The sequence below is a fragment of the Trichosurus vulpecula genome, chromosome 7 (genome assembly GCF_011100635.1).
Source record: "Trichosurus vulpecula isolate mTriVul1 chromosome 7, mTriVul1.pri, whole genome shotgun sequence".
Lineage (NCBI taxonomy): Eukaryota > Metazoa > Chordata > Mammalia > Diprotodontia > Phalangeridae > Trichosurus > Trichosurus vulpecula.
In genome coordinates, this window is record NC_050579.1 from 129,629,629 (window position 1) to 129,655,839 (window position 26,211).

The 26,211-nt window shown below is 38.9% G+C and overlaps 1 protein-coding gene across 2 annotated transcripts in view; it reads right to left on the bottom strand.

The window, feature by feature from the left end:
• Positions 1-26,211, bottom strand: part of ENPP3 (ectonucleotide pyrophosphatase/phosphodiesterase 3) — a 144,226-nt gene that overhangs the window by 92,949 nt on the left and 25,066 nt on the right. For both annotated transcript variants that reach the window (XM_036768022.1, XM_036768023.1), the window contains exons 3-5: positions 23,192-23,264; positions 5,084-5,206; positions 1,451-1,576 (exon numbers count right to left, since the gene is read on the bottom strand). In XM_036768022.1, coding sequence (XP_036623917.1) covers positions 1,451-1,576; positions 5,084-5,206; positions 23,192-23,264 — 322 coding nt within the window. The remainder of the gene's footprint in view (positions 1-1,450; positions 1,577-5,083; positions 5,207-23,191; positions 23,265-26,211) is intronic.

Sequence of the window (26,211 nt, forward strand, 5' to 3'; positions counted from 1 at the left end):
CAGAAACCAACCCCTCCAAATCTACTTCTCTCCTGTGGTTCACCTTTCCCTCTTCCCCACAGCCAAGTTGTCCCCATCTGCTATCCCATCACATCCCTACCCAGCCTCCACCCGATCGCCACAACATTACTCTTGCTCTGAGATGTCAAGGCTCATTAGCCATGACACAAGGGATGTGATTTGGATTCTTTAGGGTTGGACCAGCTCATCTCTTGGCTAGCTGTATCCAGTTAGGGATGATTTGTCTTTTGTGTGCCTCCTCTCCTCCCCACCCTCCAACGGATCTCCATTTACCAGAAGTCCTGGTTACAACTATGGAGGAGGAGACAATTTTTTCCAAATGAAAGGAATACAATTTAAATTATTAGCATATACCATTTATTGCAAAACATATAACTACTTATCAAGAAATAGTTTTGAAAGGAAAATAGTTCTGAGCAAAGACAAGGGCTGAATTTTACTTCAGGAAGATTTCAGCTATAATGAACTAGCATGCATGCCTGATTTTTAAAATATTGGGTTATTTTAACCACCAAAATAAATGGGCTTAAAAGTATATTGAAGGGGGGGGCAGCTAGGTGGCACAGTGAGTAGAGCATTGGTTCTGGAGTCAGGAGGACCTGAGATCAAATCCAGCCTCAGACACTTGACACACTTACTACCTGTGTGACCTTGGGCAAGTCACTTAACCCCAATTGCCCTGCCTTCCCTGCTTCAAACAAAAAAAGAAAGAAAAAAAAAGTATATCGAAGGATAAAGTTAGTGTGAAAAAGAAAAGAGTGGATGGGGTCAAATGGAGAATTTACCAACAAATCTTAACCTCTAAACTTTGCCTCTTCCTGCTAAAGAAAGAGCCTATGTAATATATGCTGTCAGAGTTTTATGTAACTACCAATCTGGTGCTCAGGTCAAGCTTCCCTAAACATTCCAAGACAAAACTGCAAGAAATATACCCTCGAATCAATTTTTTTTTAGTCAAACATGGTTTGGAGGTGAAGAGGAGAGATCCCAAGATACCATAAAGACGTAGCCTCAAATAAATTTTTTATGACAAATTCAATTGGGGTCAAAGGAGAGATTACAGGACAATAAGAGATGGCCAGCATGCCATCTAGTTGCTTCCTTTTCCAATTAGTTATTCTTGCTAACTAGTTGCTAAATTCAGTTATTTATTGCTGAAGGGAATTTAAATACTGTAAATGCCCTTTAAATTTCAGTGGCATAGAGCAAAGCTCTAGTCACCCCACCCTGGTTATAACTTTGCATACTGTGTTTCTTTCAAAAATTAAATGAAAAGGCAAATGTCTTTCCAATCCAAATGAGTACTCAAATATTCCACAGCCTGTCTTAATTTTTCATACCTTGTTATTAAACTAAGATATCCTCTTGTGTGTTGATCTTTTTTCAGATAAAACAGAAGAAAAGGATTCATAGTTGTTCTCTTACTTACCTTTACAAACGCTGTGATAATCAACACAACAGTCTTTTTTCTGCAAGCAGTCGTCAGAGCAAGAACAATAGCTATCAGGTAGCCGAGTCTCTCCACAACGAAATATGTTGCATGTCCATATCTGAGCTGCAAATTTCATAATTCAACTGAATATTTAAAAAGTTAAAGTTCACTTGAAGGAAATATGAATTTTATTTCAATAGTTACTTCTTAATTATCTACAATAATTAAGACAAAAGATAATACAAAACAAATGTTCACCTACTCTACTACTAATTCACTAACCTTCTCCATTGGTATAGGAATCAGGGGAAAGTCTCTAATTTGCTGTAAGGCGAGCTTATGGGTATCGAGCAACCCTCTAGCCACTAATCTATGCTCAATATAGGGGTGAGAACACTGATTCTGGGGAATTCTTATGATTCAAGAGAAGTCTCATCCAGCCTTGGTCAGTCAGTCAACAAACATTTATTAAGCCTTACTATGTGTCAAGCACTATGCCAGATGTTGAGAAAATAAAGAGAGACAAAAATATAGTCCTTGCCCTCAAAGGGCATTGTCTACTGCCATTTCAGTGGGGAGACAACATGCAAATAACTGAGTATGTGCAAAATAGAGTGTAATTGGAAAGCAGTAGAAGAGCCTTTAAAAGTTTCCTACAGAAGGTGGGAGGTGAGCTGAGTCTCGAAGAAATTGGGGACATCCAGGAGGCAGAGGCGAGGAGGAAACCATTTCAGGCATGGGAGATAGCCAGTGAAAAGCTGGAGTTTACTGAGTGCAGGGGTGTAACACGGTCATAACTGCAGTGGCTTAGGAAAATCACAGGCAGCGAAACCTAAGCAGCAGGATTTCTTCATCTCGCAGTTGCTTCTCAGCACCCTGCAATCTGGCTTCTGACCTCAGGCTTGCTCTTTAGCCACACTAACCACTCTTGACCAATGCCTCCTAGAAATGTTCTCCCTGGGTTTCCACAATGCTGCTCTCTCCTAGTTTTCCTTCTGTCTGTCTGACCAGCCCATCCTCTCCAGTCTCTTTTAGTGGATCATCCACCGAAGCCTGATCTCTAAGCGTGAGTGTACTACAGGCCTCCATCCTTGGTCCTCTTTTATTGTTACATTCTTTCCCTTGGGGATCCCATCAGCAACAATGGATTTAATTATCATCTCTATACAGATAACTCATAGATCTTTCCGTCCAGCCCTAGTCCCACTTTATCAACTGCCTGATAGTTATCTCCACCTGCGTGTCTTAGAGACACATCAGAATCAAACTCATTACTGTCCTACCAAAACTTGTGCCTCTCTCTCCCATGCCCTCTTTTCAAGGCATCACCCAGGTTTACTCTTCCCCTCTACCTGCTATGGCCAATCCATTACCAAGTGTTGTTGAGTCCCACCTTCCAACATCTTGTGCATCTTGCCCCTTCTCTCTACTCCCATAGTTCCCACCCTAGTTCAGGTCCTTATTACCTCAAACCCAGACTACTGAAATAGTATCCTAATTAGTATCCCTGTCTTCAGTCTCTCCCCTTGTCAATCCATCCTCCACACAATTGAAAAACTGACATTTCTAAAGCTCATACCCATGCCCCCACTCAAGAATCTTCAGCATCTTTCTTTCGCCTCAGTGGCCCTGTTTGGCAATCTAATTCCTACCTATCTTTCTAGACTCAACTTAAATCACTTTTACTCAGGTACTCTGTGTTCCAGACAAACTTTGCTACACGATAGTCTATCTCCCACTGCTGTCTCTTCATACAGACTATCCCCCATGCTTAGAATCCTCTTCACCTACACCTCTCAAAATCCCTACTTCTAGTTAAGGTCTGGATTAAAGGCCAAGTCCCTCAGGAAACCTTTCCTAATTCCTTCCACTGTTATTGCTGCTCTTACCCTCCACCTCAGAAAATTACCTTGTACTTAGGATCATAGATCTAGAACTGGAAAGGACCTTAGAGGTCATCTAATCCAACTCAATTATTTACCTTTGAAGACATGAAGGCCTAGAGGAGTTAAGTGATATAACTTTATATTTATTTTTCTGCTGTACACGATAACTCAGTAGAATGTAAATTCCTTAACAGAAGGGGCTTTCCTTTTTTTTTTTTTCCTTTCATATCCTTAGCGCTTAGGACAAAATCTAAACATAATAGTACTCTAGGAAGGGCTTGTCGCATTGAATTCCCGGCTGGTTCAGGACTCTAGTTTTAGAATTCTCCTACTGTTTCACTTCCCAGGTGGGTCACAGTAGCAGTCTTCACCCTAAATGATATTATCATCCATGCCAGTGTACATCTCTGTAGCAACTGACAACCCACAGGACTGACAGAACATGTTGAGGAGCAAAACAGAGGCTATTAGGTAATATGATATTGATGAGTACTTCAGGTGAGTTAAGGGAGAAAAAAAGCAGTATATATATAAGGCACATTGTGTGTCAGTGTGTAAGTACATGCGTGCATACGTGTGTGTGTACCATATACTCACAAAGTAGTCATACTTATGACTCATGCAATAAATATGGATTGTCATGAGGATTAAATGAAATAATATTTGTAAAGTTCTTAGCATAGTGCCTGGCACATAACCTATGATATATACATGCTGGCTACTATTAAATGAAAATGCACTTTAAAAAAAACTGGCTAAGATCCCTGCTAAACTATAAAAGGAAGACTTCTTTTATTGGTTTGTTTTGACCTTAAAAATAAATGCATTAAATTTGACAATGGTAGCCTTTTTAGTTTACCAAGAAGACCCCAGATGGGGTCACAAAGAGTCAAACATGAAGGAAACATCTAAATATCCGCCATAACTGGAATGCTCTCTCTCCTGACCTCACTGGCTTCCTTCAAGGTTCAGCTCTTATCACACTATCTTCAAGAGGCTTTTCCTGGTCCTCACCCTTTGTCTTCACACATATTCATGTGTACACAACACACACATACACACATACACACACACACAGAGCTAGTGTCTTCCCTCTGAGATTACCTCCTGTTTACATTGTATATATCATGAATGTATATAGTTGTATGCATGTTGTCTCTCCTCATTAGAATGTGATCTCTCTGAGGACAGGCACCATGTTTTTGCCCTCCTTTGCATCCTCAGTACTTAGCCTCATGCCTAACACAGAGGGAGAGCTTAATAAATGCTTGTTAACTGATACCTTTGTAGATCTTAGAGATTATTTGCAACTAAAGATCAAAAGAAAAACTAAAAAGGTAGCTAACATCAAATTTAACATGCATTTATTTTTAAGGTAAATAAAAGAAGGCTTCCTTTTATAGTTTAGCTGTGATCCCAGCTAGTTAAATAATTTTTGTCTTTGTTAGGTCCTGTGAAGTGAGGATTTCAGAATTATAGGTTCTCAGAGCTAGAAAAGACCTCAAAGGCTGTGTGGTCAGTCCAATCTGCAGCAAATAAGAGTCCCCTCTACAACAAGCCCTACAAGGGGCCACCCAGCCTTTTCTTGAGATACATGCTAAAGAAGGTCTGGGACTGCTAAAAGGCAGAAGCAGTCCATTGGCAGGATTATTCACATCCTGCCAGAAAATAAGTTCCGTATCATTATTGTTTCAGAAAGCAGATGACAGTGATAGGCTAACTCATGCATTATTACTGCACATACTTGATGCCACACAAGTTTCTTCAAAATCCCAGCAGCAGTTCTTCCGTTCTTTACAGCCACTATCACACTGGCAGCCCTCCAGTCCTCTGTAGGATTGCACGTAGCATTTGTTTCTACAACTCCCTGTAAAAACAAAAGGGACAGAGTAACATATCGTAGGCACAAAAGAGAATTAAGTTCTTTTCTTTCCCTTGCCTCTTATGGCATGAAGCATCCTTGGCCTAATAAATAAAAACAAACCTACAGTTTGAACCCACTTGAATCTCTTAATTATAGGTTATGTTTGATTTAATAAAATAAATCTAGTCCAGAAACAATAACACAGAAAAAAAACTTAAGTGAATCTTATCTTCCCAGTGATTTTCCATTACAGATTACAGAATAAGCATTTTTATAGATAAGGGAATAGCAAGAATGGACCAAAGGAAATACAGCTCTTTTGGCTGCTAAAATCTCCTCTGGTTTCAGCATCATTCATATGCTATAGCCACGCCTCTCATACCACTTTTCATACAATTGAGAAATGTTCATCTCTTTCTTGATTTTGTCAGATAATACCAGGAGACACTCATCAGCTATGCATGAGCAATTTAGACTTGAAAAGCAAATAAACTGCTCCTAAACATCCTTTGATCAAGCAAAATATAACTCTTCTACTTGCTCCTGTCCACAAAATTGCCCCAAGGCTTGTTCCTTGGACTTTGCAAGGCTGACATTTCTAGTCTGATCCTTTATTTATGCTTTATAGTAATGTTGCCCCCTTCTTGGCTATGTGCACTGACTTTTAGGGAAAGACCCCTTCTTAGGTTTGATAGAGGCTCTTGGTCTCCTGCTTCCTTAGTATTTCTGTCATCTAAATAATCGGAAAAACATTAGTTGGTTAGGCTGAGCTAAGACAATAAAAATGACAATTTTACCTAAATTAATTTACTTATTTAGTGCCATACCAATCAAACTACTAAAAAAATTATTTTATAGAGCTAGAAAAAATAATAATAAAATTCATCTCGAGAAGCAAAAGGTCCAGAATACCAAGGGAATTAATGAAAAGAAATGCTAGGGAAGGTGGCCTAGCCATATCAGATCTCAAACTGTATTATAAAGCAGCAATCATCAAAACTATTTGGTACTGGCTAAGAAATTGATGGACCAGTGGAATAGGTTAGGTACACAAAACACAGTAGTCAATGATTATAGTAATATACTGCTTCATAAACCCAAAGACTCCAGCTTCTGGAATAAGAACTCACTAATTAAGGAAAAACTGCTGGGAAAACTAGAAAATAGTATGGCAGAAACTGGGCATAGACCAATATCTTGTACCATATACCAAAATAAAGTCAAAATGGTTTCATGACTTAGGAATAAAGGCTGATAATATAAGCAATCTGGGAGAGCAGGTTTATGGAAAAGGGAAGAATTTATGACCAAACAAGAGATAGAGAGCATTATGAAAAGCAAAATGGATAATTTTGATTACATTAAATTGAAAAGTTTTTGTACAAACAAAGCCAATGCAACCAAGATTAGGAGGGAAGCAGAAAGAACTTTTACAATCTGTGTCTCTGATAAGGCCCTCATTTCTAAAATATACAGGGAACTGAGTCAAATTTATCAGAATACAAGTCATTCCCAATTGATAAATGGTCAAAGGATATGAACAGGCAGTTTTCAGAGGAAAAAATTAAAGATATCTAGAGTTATATGAAAAAAAGTGCTCTAAATCACTATTGATTGGAGAAAAGCAAATCAAAACAACTCTCAGGTACCACATCTCACCCGTCAGATTGGCTAACATGTCAAAACAGGAAAATGATAAATGCTGGAGAAGACATGGGAAAATTGGGACACTAATGCATTGTTGGTAGAGTCATGAATTGATCCAACCATTCTGGAGAGCAATTTGGAACTATGCTCAAAGGGCTATAAAACTGTGTATACCCTTTGACCCAGCAATACCACTTCTTTTTTTTTTTCAGATTTTATTATTTATTTAATATTTTAGTTTTCAACATTGATTTCCACAAGATATTGAGTTACAAATTTTCTCCCCATTTCTACCCTTCCCCCCAATCCAAGATGGCGTATATTCTGATTGCCCCATTCCCCCGTCAGCCCTCCCTTCTGTCACCCCACCCACCCCCATCCTCTTTCCCCTTACATTCTTGTAGGGCAGGATAGATTTCTATGACCCATTCCCTATATATCTTATTTCTCAGTTGCATGCAAACATATCTTTTTCCTTTGAGCATCCAATTTTAAAACTTTGAGCTCTGAAGTCTCTCCCCTCTTCCCTGCCCACCCACCCTCCCTAAGAAGGCAAGCAATTCAACATAGGCCACACATATATCATTAAGTAAAACACTTCCACAATACTCATGTTGTGAAAGACTAACTATATTTCCCTCCATCCTATCCTGTCCACCTTTATTCAATTTTCTCCCTTGACCCTGTCCCTTTTCAAAAGTATTTGCTTTGATTACCTCCTCCCCCATCTGCTCTCCCTTCTATTATCCCCCCCTTTTATCCCATTCCCCCTATTTTCCTATGAAGTAAGATACCCCATTGAGTGTGTACGTTATTCCCTCCTCAAGTCAAATACGATGAGAGCAAGATTTACTCATTTCCCCCCACCTGCCCCCTCTCCCCTTCCAACAGAACTGCTTTTTCTTGCCAGTTTTATGTGAGATTATTTGCCCCATTCTATCTCTTCCTTCCTCCCTCTCTCAATATATTCCTCTCTCATCCCTTAATTTTATTTTATTTTTTTTAGATATCATCTCTTCATATTCAACTCACCCTGTGTCCTCTATATATACGTATATTCCCTTCAACTATCATAATACTGAGAAAGGTCTCATGAATTACACACACAATCTTTCCACATAGGAATGTAAACAAAACAGTTCAACTTTAGTAAGTCCCTTATGATTTCTCTTTCTTGTTTACCTTTTCTTGTTTCTCTTGATTCTTGTGTTTGAAAGTCAAATTTTCTATTGAGTTCTGGTCTTTTCACTGAGAAAGCTTGAAAGTCCTCTATTTTATTGAAAATCCATATTTTGTCTTGGAGCATGATGTTTAGTTTTGGTGGGTAGGTGATTCTTGGTTTTAATTCTAGCTCCTTTGACCTCCGGAATATCATATTCTAAGCCCTTTGATCCGTTAATGTAGAAGCTGCTAGATCTTGTCCTGATTGTGTTTCCACGATACTCAAATTGTTTCTTTCTGGCTGCTTGTAGTATTTTCTCCTTGACCTGGGAACTCTGGAATTTGGCGACAATATTCCTAGGAGTTTTCTTTTGGGGATCTTTTTCAAGAAGCAATCAGTGGATTCTTTCGATTTCTATTTTAGCCTCTGCTTCTAGCATATCAGGGCAGTTTTCCTGATGTCCAGGCTCTTTTTTTTGATGATGGCTTTCAGGTAGTCCAATAATTTTTAAATTATCTCTCCTGGATCTATTCTCCAGGTCAGTGGTTTTTCCAATGAGATATTTCACATTCTCTTCCATTTTTTCATTCCTTTGGTTCTGTTTTATGATATCCTGATTTCTCATAAAGTCACTAGCTTCCACTTGCTTCAGTCTAATTTTTAAGGTGGTATTTTCTTCAGGGGTCTTTTAGACCTCTGTTTCCATTTGGCTAATTCTGACTTTCAAGGTATTCTTCTCCTCATTGGCTTTTCGGAACTCTTTTGTCATTTGAGTTAGTCTATTTTTTAAGGTGTTATTTTCTTCAGTATTTTTGGAGGTTTCCTTTAGCAAGTCATTGACTTGTTTTTCATGGTTTTCTCTCATCCTTCTCGTTTCTCTTCCCAATTTTTCCTCTACTTCTCTTACTTGCTTTTCCAAATCCTTTTTGAGCTCCTCCATGGCCTGAGACCAATTCATATTTTTCTTGGAGGCTTTTGATGTAGGCTCTTTGACTCTGTTGACTTGTTCTGGCTGTATGTTTTGATCTTCTTTGTCATCAAAAAAAAAAAAAAAAAAAACGATTCTAGAGTCTGAGTCTGAGTCTGCATACTTTTTCACTGCCTGGCCACTTTCCTAGCCAACTACTTGAACTTTGAGCTTTTTGTCAGGGTATGACTGCCTATAGAGTAGAGAGTGCTTTGTCCCAAGGTTTAGTGGCTGTGCTGCTGTTTTCAGAGCCAACTCCATTGTCACTGCAAGCTCTGCCACAGCAGTACTCCTCCTCCCCCAAAAACCGTTAACCAGGATTGTGACCTAGATGCAAGCAGGGAAAAGCAAGCCCTGCACTCCCATTCTGGTCTGCCTCTTGATTCCTCCACTTGATTCCTCCCACTGTGTGAGCCAGGGGCTCTAGAAGCAGCTGATGCTGGAGCTCTGGAAGCAGCCACAGGAGCTTCCTGCTGCTGCTGCCATCATTGCTGCACTACCTCCACCACCACCACCCCCAGGGTTGGGGCTGGACTGCTTTCTAGCCGATCTAGCAGTTTTCCCACTAACCTGCTCCATCGTCTTTGGCCTTTGTGGTTTGAGATGTCTTGTAACTGCCACAGGTCAATGATTCATGGCCCTAAGGCCTGCTCCAGGCTGATTCCTGGTGTGGTCTGTCCTGGCATGGCCCACACTGGGCTGTGCTTCGCTCTCATTACTGTGTGATAGGCCCTTCCCAGCGACCATCCAGGCTGTCCTGGAGACCTGCTTCCCTCTGCTATTTTGTGGGTTCCCCAGCTCTAGAATTTGTTCACAGCCATTTTTATAGGTGTTTGGAGGGATTTGGGGGAGAGCTTAAGCAAGTCCCTGCTTTCCAGTCACCATCTTGGCTCTGCCCCGCCCCCCCCCCCAGCAATACCACTGTATATAAAGGCTGTATCCCAAAGAGATCATACAAATGGGAAAAGGACCCATATGTACAAAAAATATTTATAGCTATTCTTTTTGTGGTGGCAAAGAATTGGAAATCAGGGGGATGCTCATCAATTGGGGAATGGCTAAACAAGTTGTGGTATACAAACAGTCCCCTAAGGGTTAAGAGTTGCTTTTCCCTACTTTATTCTCTGACCTGAAGGTGTCCTAAAGTCTCCTCCTCTTATCTTGAAATACCATAAAACTCGCCCCTAATCCTGAACCATAAAATACCTTGTCTCCCCCCATCCTGGGCAAGAAATTTTCCCCTGTCTCCTTATCCTGTCCTTATAAAAACAAACCCCTGTCCCTCTGTAAATTGCTAGTCCTTCCAGGGCTAGCCTGCTGATTTTCATCAATAAAGCTCCCAATGGCTACAGAGAAGGTCTAAGTGAATTCTTTCACACCTGAACCAGTTCTAACAATTCTTAAATGTCAAGGATGAATGATTACATTCTAGTGAGGGAGGGAAGGAGTGATATAAAAAGTTGCATCATAAAGAAATTACCTATCAGATCTAAGGACGTAGAAAGAGTTTATGAACAAACAAGGGATGGAAAGGATAACAGAAGATAAAATGGATAATTTTGATTACATAAAATTTAAAAATTTTGTACAAACAAATCCAATAGGCCTAGGAATTGAAGGAAACAAATGGGGGAAAAAATCTTCACTTCAAGTTTCTTTGATAAAAGGTTTCATTTTCAAAATAAGGACTTAATTCAAATTTGGAAGAATAAGAGCCATTTCTCAATTGATAAATGATCTAAGTATATGAACAGGGAGTTCTCAAGGGAAGAAATATGGACTATCTATAGTCATATTTTTTAAAGTACTCCAAATAGATAATATTTAGAGAAATGCACATTACGACATCTCTGAGTTTCCACCCATCAGATTGAGAAAGATGACCAAAAAAAAAAAAAAGGCAAATATTGGAGGAACTGTGGTAAATCAGACACAGTGATGAATTGTTCTGGAAAGCAATTTGGAATGATGCAAGAAAAGTTATTAAACAGCACATAACCTTTGACCCAGCTATATTTTATTACCCCTATTTTCAAAGATTGTATGTGTCTGTGTGTGTATATGTACGTATATGTGTATGTATACATGTATATAAAAAGAGGAAATGGTCCTTTATGTACAAAAATATTTATAGCGGCTTTTCTTTTGGTGGCCAAAACTGGAAGCTTCCTTTTTTCCTTTTCTTCTTTCCTCTTTTTTTCTTGCCTCCCTCCTTCCTTCTTTCCTTCTTTCATTACTTTCTTCTTCTCTTCCTTCCCTCTCTCCTTCCCTTTGTTCCTTCTGTCTTTCTTTTGCCCCTTCCTTCATTCTTTCTTTCCTTGTTTTCTTCCTTCCCTCTCTTCATCCTTTCCTTCATTCTTCCCTCTTTTTCCCTTCCCTCCCACCCTCCTCCTAGACTTCTATCTTTTCTTATTTCTTTCCCTCTTTCCTTGCTGTTTTCAGTGGGTCATAAGAAGGGGAAAACACAAATGCTTGATAATTAGAAATATATAATTTTTTTAATAGTCAAGGATAGCTCTCAATGACATTCCATTAAAGTCCTCCTTCCAAGATGGCATCAAACCATTGTGAAAATGGAATGAATAATGAGTTTACAGATCACCTCAATTTGCCTGAGCTCCCTTACTATCCAGGAAATGCAGAAATACCCTGGGAATCAGAATCAGCCAATCAAGAGGCAAAAATGAGAGTTGCTCAGGTTTGACATACCAGTAATCCTTTTGCAGTGTTTGTGAATCCAGAGCACCTCTGCTGTGCCAGGGCTCGCTCAAACTGATTCATACTGGCCCCAAATGGACAGAGCTTGGGCAAACACCCAGGTTCCAGGTATTCGCACCCCTCCTATTCTCTGCCCAATTCCTGGAACTCTACCTCTCCAAAACATTCTGAAAATGCCCCCAGCACCTCCCTTTGTTGTAAAACCATATATAAAGCATTCCCTAAAGCCTTCAGAGGGGCCCAGACTAGAACTGAGTACTTCCCAGCATGTGCTGGACTGGCCCAATAAACACTTTCATTTTTGCCTTGAACTGTGCACCTATGTCTGTTCAGGGGGCCACCATACCTTAATTAATCACCATTAATGATTTTTTTTTGTCCACTGACAAAACAATTTCTGAATCTGCTGAACTGTATTATTATTGTCTAAGGCACGTTTCATTTTTGTACACAAAAATTCAATCGTAGGATAACAGATTTAGAAATTTTACAATTCTATAGTCCAAGCCTTTTACAAAAGAAAGCCACAGAAGGTACTTAAGCAGGTGATGTAGGAACAAAGGAAATAGCTAGGGAGCTAGGGGGTCCAATGGATAGAGCACCATGCCTAGATTCAGGAAAACCTAAATTCAAATCCAGCCCCAGACATTTCCTAGCTATGTGACATTGGGCAAGTCACTTAACCTTGGTTTGCCTTAATCTACCAGAGAAGAAAACAGGCAAACCACTCCAGTATCTGCCAAGAAAACCATATGGACAGTATTGGTGTGCTGTGGTCCATGGGGTCACAAAGAGATATGACAGAACAAAGGATTAAGAAATTAAACTGAAATTAAGTTTAATTTTTTAATTAAGAAATTAAACTTTAAAAAATCCTTTATGTATATAAAGTGCAAGCTTCCAATATTTAATTAAGAAATTAAACTGAAAAAAATCCTTTAAGTATATAAAGTTCAAGCTTCAAATATCATCCCAAGAGCCTTCAGTTAGCTAGACCATTAATTGGTGTTGGACCCTGTTCAATACAGATTTGGCATTCTTGAGAGTGCAAAATGCCAGTAACTAGGGAACTATATAAAGTTAACACATGAATGGTTTCTGAAGATTTACTTCTGGGTTGGCAAGAAGAAATACTTGGATTCTCAACAAATACTAAAACTAGTTTGGTGAGACCAACTTTAAATGCAAATGCAGGCCTTTTAATACTTAGAATGACCAAAACAAAAAGTCTAAGAAACACAATTCATAAGAGGAAACACAGATGTTCAAATGAGGTTTCATTTATTTATTCCATAAACATTTGTTAATTACTTGTTATTTGCAACGGCACTATGCTATACTGGGAACTATGAATGTAAGTCAGACAGACTTTGCCCTCTTACAATCTAATAGGTATGCTAAGGCACCTATGCAAATAAATATAATTCAAATTAGAAAATTACATAAGTGTATAAGAGTTCTAAGAAGTGTTTTGAGATGATGTAATGGAGGCTTGGAAGATACCATGAGATCATCTTATCGAGAGATTCTTAACATGGGGTTCACGGACTGATAAGATTCCATTAGGTCTGTGAACCTTGATGAGGAAAAAAGAAATACATCTTTATTTTCACTAATATCTAACTCAAACTTAGCATTTCCTTCAGTTATTTAAAAACGTTCTGAGATGGGTCCATAGACATCACCAGACTGCCCAAGGGGGTCTATGACTTCAGAAAAGGTTGATAACCCCTGATCTAATCTAACCCTCTCATTTTATATGTGTAGAAAGTAAAGCCAAAAAGGTGAAGAGTCTTGGCCAAGGTCATTCATGATTCTATATAGGCTTCTTTACAATGCTATTACTATGAGACTGTATATAAATAACAACATGTTTCCCATCCCAACTCCCTAAAGATGAACTGTAGTATGTTGGTCTTTCCATGTGTATAGATATATCTGGGGAAAATGACTTAGCCTGAGGCATTTCCAAATTTGTATCATAATGAATGAACCATCACAATGGTGCTCTACCAGAAAATAGATACATCTCTGAATGCTTCATGGCCAAAATAAGAGTCAAATAAGGTCAGACTACCACTTCAACAATTTTTTTCATTATTTCTATTCATAACATTGGAAGTGGCAAGCTTCCAGTTAAGTAATCTAACAGCAAGTCAACAGGAAGACAAAATTGACCTCAGGAATAAAGCTTTATTACTCCCATGGTGTTGTAAGCTGCCATCTGCCATGCAACTGGCCTTTGCATCAATGTTATGTGTAAACACATCTGCACTAAATATCCAAAAAAAATCTTAGAAAAAGAAAAATTATCTATCAGAGCAAAACACAAATAAAAGAAACAGGCAGGGAAAGCTGGAGAATTTCATTCTTTTGGCATTTCACAGTTTAACAGCCATATTTTAAAGCAAAAGCAAATGAACTAATCTGCACAGTAGATATTGTCCAAGTCCCTGATCCTCTCATCTACCAGTATCTCACTTCTACTAGTACATGTAGGTGTGACTGAATATGAAAATGTTTTTCATGAACCCCACTACGTTCTTTACACACTGTATGTCTGGGTAGAATTTACATCTCTCTGTCTTGGAACCATAGCCACACCATGGTGCTATTTAAAATTGCTTGTGATTCTCACCCTCTGAGGTCCAAAGTTGATCCAGAGTTCTTATTCAAATAGCTTTATTTCATTTCTGCATGGTGCTCCACATCAGACTGCTATCTACTGCTAATCATTTTCACTAATTCGGGATCATTCCACAACGTCTGAAGCTGTTTCTGTGTATGACTAAAGCATTTCTCTTCCATTTTTCCCTCTTTGTGAGAGGCACCATGGCATAGTGACTGGAGAACGAGCCTAGGAGCCAGGGAGAGTTGGGTTCAAATCCTATTACATATAATGGCTGTGTTGACTGTCAACAATTCGTTTAACCTCTTAACACTCTAGGCAACTTGAAGACTACAAAATACAGATAAAATGCCAGTCTGCATCAGTGAAGGTAATTTCTTCATTGAGGAGCTCCCCACATGAATGAAATCAGAAATCCAGCTCCTCTCTTTATCTCTTCTCTTCTTGGAGTTACCTCGCAATTCAGCTATTTGTATATTTTTATCATCATCCACTCTCTGCTGAGAGTTCCTCTTCTTGACAGCCATTCTATACTCTGAATATGCCCAATCTATTTCCTCCAGATTCGAATTTTGTGCCTTGAACCCCATTGCTCAGCATTTCAGGGTTCACTAAACCCCACCCCTTGATTACATCTTTTCACCTCCGTACCTCAGTCCCCACCCGTTCTCATCCACATATACCTCATTCTTTACATTTTTAGTTTCCTTTCCATTTATCTGCATCAGATAGATAGCAAGAGAAAGGATCCCCCTCAATTGCTAAAGACAATTGTCAAAAGCATGGGTTTGGAGATTCAAACCCAAGATATCAATGATAAAAGACCCATTTTCTAATACTAAGTCTGGATTGATTCTTATCCTTTTGTGACTGACACCTGGCCTGGCATTTCCTTTGAGATACAGGGATAGGCTGTCTTAGAACAAAGGAGTCTGCCTTTTTTTCAAGTGGCCAAACTCCCCAACTGCCTCAAAAAGCAGCTAGATTTCCTGTAATTAGCCACCAGCATGGCTTCAAATTCATAGCTTCCCTCTCTTCTTTTAAGATGCAAATCAGAAACCATTTTCTATACAAAATCTTTCCTGACACAGGCCCAGCAATTGCTAATGCCCGCCTTCCCAAACTACTTTATTTAACTGTTTTGTGTATGTACATATGTATAAGTTGTGATTAACTTTATTTTCTATATTCCCGTTGCCTCCCCATTACAACATAAGCCTACTGAAGTCATCAGAAGGGATTATTTCATTCTTTAAACTTTTATCCTCAATGCCTACCCAGGAACATAGCAGATGTTTGATAAATGCTAATTGATGTGAGTAGAAATATAGTAGTAGATGGATGGTGATCCTACCCCAGGGTTGGGATATAAAAAGTGGTGAGTTACAAGAAAGCAAGAAATTCCAATGTTGTTCATCCTTCCTTTCCAAAAAGGACCAATGACATCAAGATACCGGGGTAAAATAGTGGATGATGGGTGACGACTTGATTTGGATTTGTGAGGGAGATTTGCTCCAGGTCATCTCTTCCAGAGTGACTCAGGACGCAGACCTGGACATTTTTGATGTCTGACCCAGCTCTAAGCACTCCACAGCGCCTACTTCAGCCTTCTCAATGAAATAAATTGTTCTCGTTAGCCCATTCCACCAGGGGAAGTCTTCATGTGCTTGGCATAGATATTGCCGTAATTCATCGATGGTTTTGAGACCTGTCAATTACTCAAGCTGATTTAACCCATCTCCCAAGGTGATTTGGCCACAATGTGTATGCTGCCATGGTACAGCATCTTGGAGCCCTAGGTGAGAGTTGGGTGACAGGTGGGCATCAAAGGTGGATTCCAGTGTAGAAGACAGTGAAAGTTTAATGTGGTTAATTACTAAGGTCAAGCTATCGAGCTGGCTTGGAATGGCCAATAATAAACCCAGGCCAATCCTTGGTGGCTCATTGTTTAGATTTTCATGGCTTAGAATGAGTGTAAATAGTAATTGTTTTCTGTAGGGGCCAAAACTCAGAGTCTTCCTCTCCCGGATGAATATCTTTGGAATGGTAAATTGGGCCATCTTTTGCCAATTCCTTCCTACCCTTTAAGTCATTGAACCAGTGTGGCTTCAGACAAACAGACCTGGGAAAGACCGTAATTTAGAAAGGCCAAGGTCATCCACTGCATCCTGAGCCATCTTCTGGACCTGTCTTGCCATTGGACTCAGTTGACTCTGGAGAAAGCTGTGCCTCACTCAGATACAATTTTTGTGCAAGTCAAGACACTATGCTTGTGATATCATTGGCCCTCTTTGAGAATGAAGGATGAACAAGATATTGAAGGAATAAATTATCCCTTCAATAAGTATAGTTAGACTATTAGACTTCTGAGTCCTTCCAGTTCAAAAACTCTTTGAATTTATGACATAATTAACCATTTGCTCCTTCTTGAATTTTTTTCTGCCCTTTTTTATCCGAGAAGAGCCTTCTAGGATACTTCATATTTCTGGTTCTCCTACAAACTCTAAGTGATTTCTCTTCACCTCTTTAATGGCTTCTCATCCTGCTCCTGTTCTCAACTGTCTCTTTTCTCAACACTCTTCCTTAGAGAATACCTTCACTCTTATGACTTCAATTGTCATCTTTGTGCTGACAGCTCTCAGGTAGTGTACAGAACTGGATTTGAAGTTCAAGGACCAAGATTTGAATCTCTGTTCTTCTACTTACTACCTATATAACACTTATTACCTGGAGTCAAGTCACTTTACTTTTTCAGGTCTATATGGGGTGATAATCATTTAATATCAATTTAGTAACTTCAATGAGGGCCAGAGCCTGAACTGATTAACCAGAGGAAGAGCCTGAACTGATTAACCAGGAGAAGAGTCTGAAGCTAAAAACCTCTTTGTTCTCTGAGTAAACTCAGAGAATACCTCTTCCTATGTCAACAAGGCCAGAGAGGGCTGACTTAAGAGGATTCTTTCCTCTGTCTATTAGCCATGAAGGATGAGACCCTTAACCCAAGAAACTATCTTGCTTAATATTTTATGGGCATATACTATGCTAAACAGAGAAATGCTGGGTTGTAGTTTCAATTGACCCTTGTCAACTCTCTTATCTTTTTGTATTTACAACCTATTCAATTTAGAAAAGTCCTTTTCTTGTATTATGGTTAAACATACATGGAGATCATAAAATTGAGTAACACAGACATGCTGAGTTGCAACTGTTCTGAAAATGTATTTAAACCTTGTCATTCTTCTGTTCAGGCAGTTAGCTTTTGTCTGGCTTCATACATGTATGTATCTGCTAGCTTTTAGGGAATAAACAATATGAATTTACGTATCACCTACACTGTTTGCCTCCTTTAACCAAACTTTCAGGTCAACAGGGGTTAGACAGGATGACATCTAAAGTTCTTTCCATCACAAAATCTATGATTCACAATATGCTGCAGCCTACATCTCCCCATCATACATTTCTCCATTGCCCTTTGGGTCAGCTGAATTTTGATCCTTCAGAGATTGATATTTTTCCACAATTTGAAGCCATCTGACATTACTAGAAGAATTTTGATGTTAAAAAGAGAGAAGGCTGGGGTCATTAAAAACCACTCCAATATTTTCCAAATGCAATCCAGTCTGCTCTCTCTTCTGTTTAGTTCACTGTCCATCATTAGATGCAGTCTATGAGACATGTACTAATACACCAGCTCTGTAGTCTGTCCATCCATTTACAAGCCATAAATTAGACTAGTGGTCTCCAACCTTTTTCGATTCTTCATCCCATCATTAAAATTTTTTTGAGTGACATATCTTCAACATATGTATATGTTTATAAATTACAAGGAGTTTAACAAAGAAAAGGAAGAGAGGACTAGAGGAAATGGCAGGGTCTAGTGAATGAGTTTTTGGTTTTTGTTTTAATATAGAAGAGACTTGTGATGAGATTTCAAAAAGAGTGGTCAATGAGAAGCCCATTATCTCAAGTACCACTTAAAGCCACTTTTGGAGACAATGAGATTCAAGTAGACTGGTCAATGAAATACAAAACTAAATACAGCCCAGGGGTGAACAATGGAACAGATAAAGCCTAAACTCTCCCCACTCAGGCCTATCCTGGGTAGGGGACATCCTCCTTAATCAGAGGGCATCCCACTTAGTAAGTATCCCCCTTAAGTGAGGGGGCATCCCCTCTTACTCAGACATTTCTCCTACCAAGACTTCTTCCTTAAGGTGAGGGAGTACCCCTTAAGCTGGTGTCTCCCTTTAGCTTCTTCTCCCTTCAGGGGCAAAGGAGCCTGGTTGGTGTGTTGTGTTGTGTTACCCTGAATAAATGCTTTTTCTTGATTTGGAGACAGCCTGAGCAAATCCTTCCCAGACAATCTTGCACCCCAACATTTTGGGGTGCCCCTGAACCTCATCACTTGGGTTATGTTTGAAGGTGATAGGAAAGGAAATAGTTGAGAGGAAAAGGTTGACGATTCTAGAGACAGGAGGGATGATTTAGGATGCAGTCTGAAGGAGAAGAATCAAAGGCACATTTAGAGGGGTTAACTTTGGCAGGAAGGGCCCCCTCTATCAGAAACTAGAGGAAATAAGGAGAGGGAGATAATGTCAAGGCATTTTGAAATGCAAAGATAACGTGCAATTGAACACCAGTGGAGGAAGTTATCCAACCGTGGACCGGATCCAGTACGAATTTATGCTATATAATTTTAACTGGGACCTAGATATTTGCTATATACCACTCCTTCTTACTCTGTCCTGACACTACCTTATACTCCATAGCATCTATTCCAAATTTTGTGTTATTTCCTCAAGCCACTTACAGTCCCACTTACTCCTTCTCACCAGAGACTTTACCACATACTTCACTAAAGAATTGAAGTCACTAATTGCTCAGGTGTAGTCCAAGCCAATACCAAGCAAACTAACAAAATTATTTTATAAAGCTAGAAAAAATCATAACAAAATTCATCTGAAAAAACAAGAGGTCAAGAATATCAAGGGAATTAAGGCAAACAAATGTAAAGGAAGGTAGCCTAGCCATACCAGATCTCAAACTGTATTGTAAAGTAGTAATCATGAAAACTATCTGGTACTGTCTGAAAAATAGAGTGGTGGAACAGTGGAATAAGATTAGAGACGTAAGACACAGTAGTAAATGACCATAGTAACCTAGCATTTGATAAACCCAAAGAGATTCCAGGTTTTACAACAAGACCTTACTATTTGACAAAAACTGCTGGGAAAACTGGAAAATAGTTTGGCAGAAACTAGGTATAGACCAAGATAAGGTCAAAATGGGTACATGATTTAAATATAAAAGAGTGAAATTTAGGAGAGCAAGGAAGTTTACCTGTCAGATCTATAGAAAAGGGAAGAATTTATGACCAAACAAAAAACAGAGAGTATTATTAGATGTAAAGTAGATAATTTATTATATTCAATTCAAAAATTTTTGCATAAACAAAACCAATGCAACCAAGATTAGAAAGAAAGCTGAGAAACAATTTTCATAGTAAGTGTCTCTGACAAAGGCTTCATTTATCAAATATATAGAGAACTGATTCAAATTTATAAGAATATAAGTCATTCCCCAATTGGTAAATATTGATAAACTATTTTTCATTTTCTTTATTTTTTTTCTTTCCCCCTTTGTGTCTGTGTCTTCTTTTATAACATGACCATGTATGTTATGGTAATATTACAGTAATATGTTTTGCATGACTGAACATATATAACATATACCAAATTGTTTACCATCTCAGGGAGAAGGGAGGTAAGAAAAGGAGAGAGAAAATTCGGAACTCAAATTTTTTTTTTAAAAATCAATGTTTGGGGGCAGCTAGGTGGTGCAGTGAGTAGAGTACTGGCCCCAGAGTCAGGAGAACCTGAGTTCAAATCTGGCCTCAGACACTTGACACATGTACTAGCTGTGTGACCTTGGGCAAGTCACTTAACCCCAATTGCCCAGCTTTCCCCCCTCAAAAAAAAAATCAATGTTTAAAATTGGTTTTATATGTAATTTGGGGAAAAATAATTTAAAAAAAGAATTGAAGCCACCTATCATGAGCTCCCTTCCATATCTACACTTCCAATTATCTCTACCTCATCCCCTTATTCTCTCCTTCTTTGCTATAGGCTCAGAGTATGAGGTAGACTTTTTCCATGACAATCATTCTATTTATGCCCTTGATCCCATCCTTGCTTATCCTCTCTGGGTGCTTTTCCTTTTGATTATGTCTTCTCTATCATGAACTTTCAATCTCTCCTTACCCAGTGGCTTCTTCCCCTCTACTTATGAATATGCCCAGAACTCCTGATCGTTAAAAACCGTTCACTTGATCATTCTATCCGATATCCTTCTTCCCTTTCACGGGCAAATATAATTGACACTCATTACCACCACTTAGTCAACAAGCTTATTAAGTGCTCACTATGTGCCAGGCACTATGCTAAGTCCTAGGGAGAAGCAAGGAAAAAAAACAAAAATGAAAAACCAGAACAGCTGCTGTCCTTGAGGAAACTCACATTCCAATGGAGGACAACATAAAAACAACCATGTATAAACAAGATATGTGCAGAGTAAATGGGCAGTAATCTCAGAAGGAAGTCACTAGCATTAAGGGGAACCAGGAAAGGCTTTTTATATGCTGGGATTTTATCTGAGACTTGAAGGAAGGAAGCTAGGAGGCATAGATGAGTAGGGAAAGCACTCCAAACATGGAAATGGTCAGTGAAAATGCTTAGAGACAGAAGACAGAGTGTTTTGTTCAAGGTATAGCAAGGAGATCAGTGTCACCATATTGCAAAAAACACGGAAGGGAGTAAGGTGTAAGAACACTGGAAAGGTAAGGAGGATCTAAATTATGAAGGGCTTTAAAAGACAAAGAATAGTTTAAGTTTGACCCTGGAGGTGATAGGAAAACAGTAGACTTTATTGAATGGGTCAGGGCAGGGATATGCTGGTGAGAGAAACCTAGGTCTTTTTGGTAGCTGGGTGAAGGATGGACTAGAGAGGGGAGAAACCTGAGGCAGGGAGCCCAACCAGAAGACTATAGCAAAAGTACAGGCATGATATGATGAGGGACTGTACCAGGGTGGCAGTGGCAGAAAAAAAGGCGGGGGGGGTGGGGGGGCGGTGGCAGAGATTATGAGAAATGTTGAAAAATTGAATCAAGACTTAACTCAGACTCAGACTGGATATAGAAAGTGAAAAAGTGAAGAGTTAAAACTGACACTTAAGTTTCAAGCTTAGATGACTGGGAGGTTAGCAGTGCCATGAACAGTGAAAGTTAGGAAGAAAGGAGAATGGGGGGGGAGGGGAAGAGAGATAATTCAGTTTTGTACATGTTGAATTTAAGATGTCTTCAGAATATCCAATTAGACATATCAAATAGCTAGTGGAGATGTGAAACTACAGGCCAGGAGAAAGGTTAGGCCTGGATAAGTAGATCTGAGAAGGAAGTCAGGATTGGAGGGATCCAATATCATGGTGAGAATGTAGAACAGAGTGAGAGGTTGTAAGTCAGAGAAAGATGGAATGACAAAAGATTATAATCAGATAAAGGAAATCAGGAGTTCATGAACATGGAAGTGGAACACTTGTAGGTGATAGCAAAATCAAGAGCTACATACCTGTGTAGCTGAAGTGGGGTGAAGGAATAGATCATGAGAAATGAGTAAAGTGAGGAACTGGGAATTTAGAGTGTTTGAGGAAGTATGTTGAAGCCATATCCAGCCCTAATCTTTCTCTCTAGCTTCTATACAATTTTACCAACTGCCTATATAAAACTAGATAATCCATTGGTATATCAAACTCAACATGTCCAAAACAGAAATTCCCTTTTTCTTTTGAAGGCACCACTATTCTGGTCACCCAGGTTCACAATTATCCTATGATTCAATTGTTATACTGAGAGCGAGTGAGACACTCCACAGAGTATAAGTGTTAAATGGAGAATTTATTAGTCGGCGGTCATTCGGGGTTCAACCCAAATCAAAATGACCAAGAGTTTGGGGTGGAGAAGTCGAATTTATACAGTAGATCAAGGAGCAGTGGTTAATTATCTCTTGAAACTTGCATATGTTATTTTAGCAGGCTTGGCAAGCCTCTTCCACTTTTGTGATCATGATACATGAAGAGGAACCTCCTAAACAGACTGCAAGTACAGCATATCAGACTGATGACAAAGTGTCAACTGAATTACAACTCAGGATCTCTCTGTCCAATTTGCCATTTACATCCCACAACATAAGATAAGAATAAGGAATTCAAGAGAATGTCCCAGGCTGAGGCCTTCACCCTTCAAGGCCATAGGCAGCCCAAGGGACGCTCCAGCTGGGTTTGTTGACACAAGACAGAGACGTCTCTCAGCCCGCTCAAGAAAGAAACAGAGATTGCTGAGCATCAGGCCCTTCCCTTGGTCATACTCCATACTCCCAGAACAGTCACAGGGGTCAAGGACACCCGCTGAACGCCAAACGGCAGGAACTAAGTCTGATTTTCTTATGCAAACTGGGGTTTTTTAGTTATGGGCTGGGGGCAGGGTTTTTCTAGCAATAGCTGGCTGTTCAGGTATCACACAATGATCTTCACCAGTCAATTGCCATGGAAATCCTGATTCTGGGTTCAGAGGACCTGGGTACAAATCCAAACTAAAATTTGTTACTTCTATGACCTTGGGCTTCATTGTCCTCATCCATAAAAGAGAAGATTGAACTAGATGGAATCTTTTGAATCACATATTTTTTTAAGAATACTCCATGAAAATGAATTTTTTAATTTACAAAAAATACAATTATACTGTGAGATTCCTCAACTGCCTTTGGACCTCGAAAACACTGTATAAAAGAGATTCCTGAAAGCTTCAGACCATACCTTGCTCTTGTCGCCTTAATCCAAGTCCCAGGCCTAGACCAAGTGATACAACCACCAACAAAACACAAAGAACCTGTCACAAAAGAAAAGCAAATTTTTAAAAAGAGAATCGAAGATTTTAATCTATGCAGATGCTTAGCATCATTCTTCCCAAATCAGTATGAATTACTGAATATCTACAACATACTAGTTAATCAATGTAGTATTTTTATTTCAGTTCTGTCCAACTCTTCATGCCTCTATTTGGGGTTTTCTTGGCAAAGATACTGGAGTGGTTTGCCATTTCCTTCTCCAGCTCATTTTTCAGATGAGGAAACTGAGGCAAACAGTTAAGAATTTTCCCAAGGTCACACAGCCAGGAAATGTCAGAGGCCAGATTTGAACTCAGGAAGTTGAATCTTCCTGACTTCAGGCCTGGCACTCAATCCACCATGCCACTGAGATGTGTAGAATAGCTATACAACAATTTGATTAATTCACAAGTTACTAAATATGCATTTTATTTACTTTTATCTTTCTCATATAAGTGGAAGCAGTGTGAAGCAGTGTGACATAATGGAAAGGGGAGTCAGATGATTGGAGGTTGATTCCCAAGTCTTTCACTTAACAACTCTGGGCTTTGGTTTACCTTATCTGTCAAATGAGGGGGTCGGACTGGATGACCTCTGAGGTCCCTTCCCACTTTAAATTTGTGATCCTATCTGTGAAAAATAACTTCTTTATGCAATGCATAAATACTCTAAATAAACAGATCCAACTTGTAACTCACTACAAAACCAAGGTGAGCTATGACAGAGTTGCTTACTCTTCCTTATAGTCACAGGGACCCTCATGTAGTGGGTGCTTAATACATTTAGTCCTGAAAACATAAGGATAGTTCATTGTTGGGTAATTAAATTTATACTTCCAATATCATCAGCCTTAGCTCATTAGTTATTATGAGTTTGGTCCAATATTGAGCCTAAGGAAGATAAATGACTTTATTCAAAACAATGCTTGACTAGTGGCATTAAGATATAGTGGTATGAAGAAGATAACCTGGTATGATCAAAGAATAAAACTGCTTAATTCCTTTCCCTCTCTAGTGTCTTATTCTGTTATCTGAAAGAGGTCATCAATTAACAAGAAATAATCTCTCTTCTTCAGAAAGTACCTGACTCATACCTGCTCAGCAGAAAACAGAGAAATCAAGATAGTGAAGGACTGTATGGCCTGCAAATAATTCACCAACAGATCTGGTTTGTTGCTCATATTCGAATTAATCATTCTGGCCAATTCAGTATCCTTCCAAACATAAGCTCTTCACATCAAAGCAACTGACAAAGGTCTCTCTTTTCCTGGACTTAATGTCATCATAAGAACATAGCATAGAGATTTATCTCTTGTCCTCTGTCCTCTACCCTATCCAACAAGTCCAATAATTAAGGGGATGAGAGGGATTGGGTGATATCTTTTATCATAAAGGCTAAGTATAGAATAACAGAAATGTGCCAGTTACTTGAACAGGAAGAACCTGTTTCTATTGTCCATTGTTTAAAGAAGAGGAAGTTATAAAGCCCACCTTCTTGAAAGAAAACATAGTTATCATGGTTTATTCAGAGACTCTTTTCATTTTGAAGCCTGACATGAAAAGTAAGAAAATGAACTCATCTTACAAACTTACAAATAAGTTATATACAATTGGAAGACAGACATAATGTTATTTAAGGTACATATGACAACTCAGGTATTTTATCAAAATAGAAACTGCATGGCATAATGACTACGGCACTGGTCTTGGGGTCAGGAAGACCTGGGCTCAAATCCTTCTTCAAATACTTATTAGCAGTGTGACCCAGGCAAGTCACTCAACTACTACTTGCTTCAGACAACTCCTTTGGACATACCTACTAATTCATAGACAGGTTGCAATCCGCTTTGCTAAAGGGAGTTTCCTGGGAGGTCCCCACTTGGATCCTGGAAATAGCTGGATCTTTCCTATTTTAGCAAAGTTTTGTCATTTGAAAATGAAAATGCCTCACATTTATAATATGCTAAATTTAAAATAATGTGAAATATCTACAATCAATCTGTATCTTATGTGATGGAACACAATAACCTTCTTGCATTCATTACTAGACTGTTTGATATATTTTTTCTATTTTAGTTGTTAAATTTTAAAAATAATACTGAAATGACAGGTCTGTACTATAGAGGTTTGATCAAGGGATATGATCAACTTGATGAGTTAATAGGGAGGTGAATTTTTTATCAGAATTTTATTATACCTTCCTATAGAGAATAGGGACATATTCCTTGCTATGTCCCTTGGTTTCAGTCACTTAGGATGAATTATTGTGAGAGTCCAAACCAAGGCTTAACAGCCCTGAAAGTTTATCCATTGGGTCAGGGAACTACCTTGAACCAATCATAAAAATCTACAATCATTAAAAAAAATTGACATTTGCATAGCAACTTAAGGTTTATAAAGTGCTTTGTAAACATTATCTTATTTGAGCACAAAAAACATTGAGAGATAGATACTACAAATTTTATTACTCTTCTTTTACAGATAAGATAACTGAGGCATAGACAGTTCAAAGGATGGACCCATGCTCTGAATCTAGATTTTATCTTTTTTCCAAATATCTTAATCCTTTCCTTTTTCTTGAACAGTTTAAAGAACTCCTGCTTCTACTACCATTAAAAAAATTATGTGTTTAATTTCCTTCCTATATTCAATTAATTCCATACCAGGAGTAGTTAGTGAATCTTTAATTACTACAGTTAATACATTTTTACAGGGTAGCTAGGTGGCACAACGGATAGAGTATCAGGACTGAAGTCAGGAAGATGAGTCTCTCTGAGTTCAAATCTGGCCTCAGACAAGCTGGGTGACCCTGGGCAAGTCACTTAACCCTGTTTGCCTCAGTTCCTCATCTGTAAAATGAGCTGGAGAAAACCATTGCTATCTCTGCCAAGAAAACTCGAAGTGGGGTCACAAAGAGTCAAACAGGACAACTGAACAAGAACAATACATA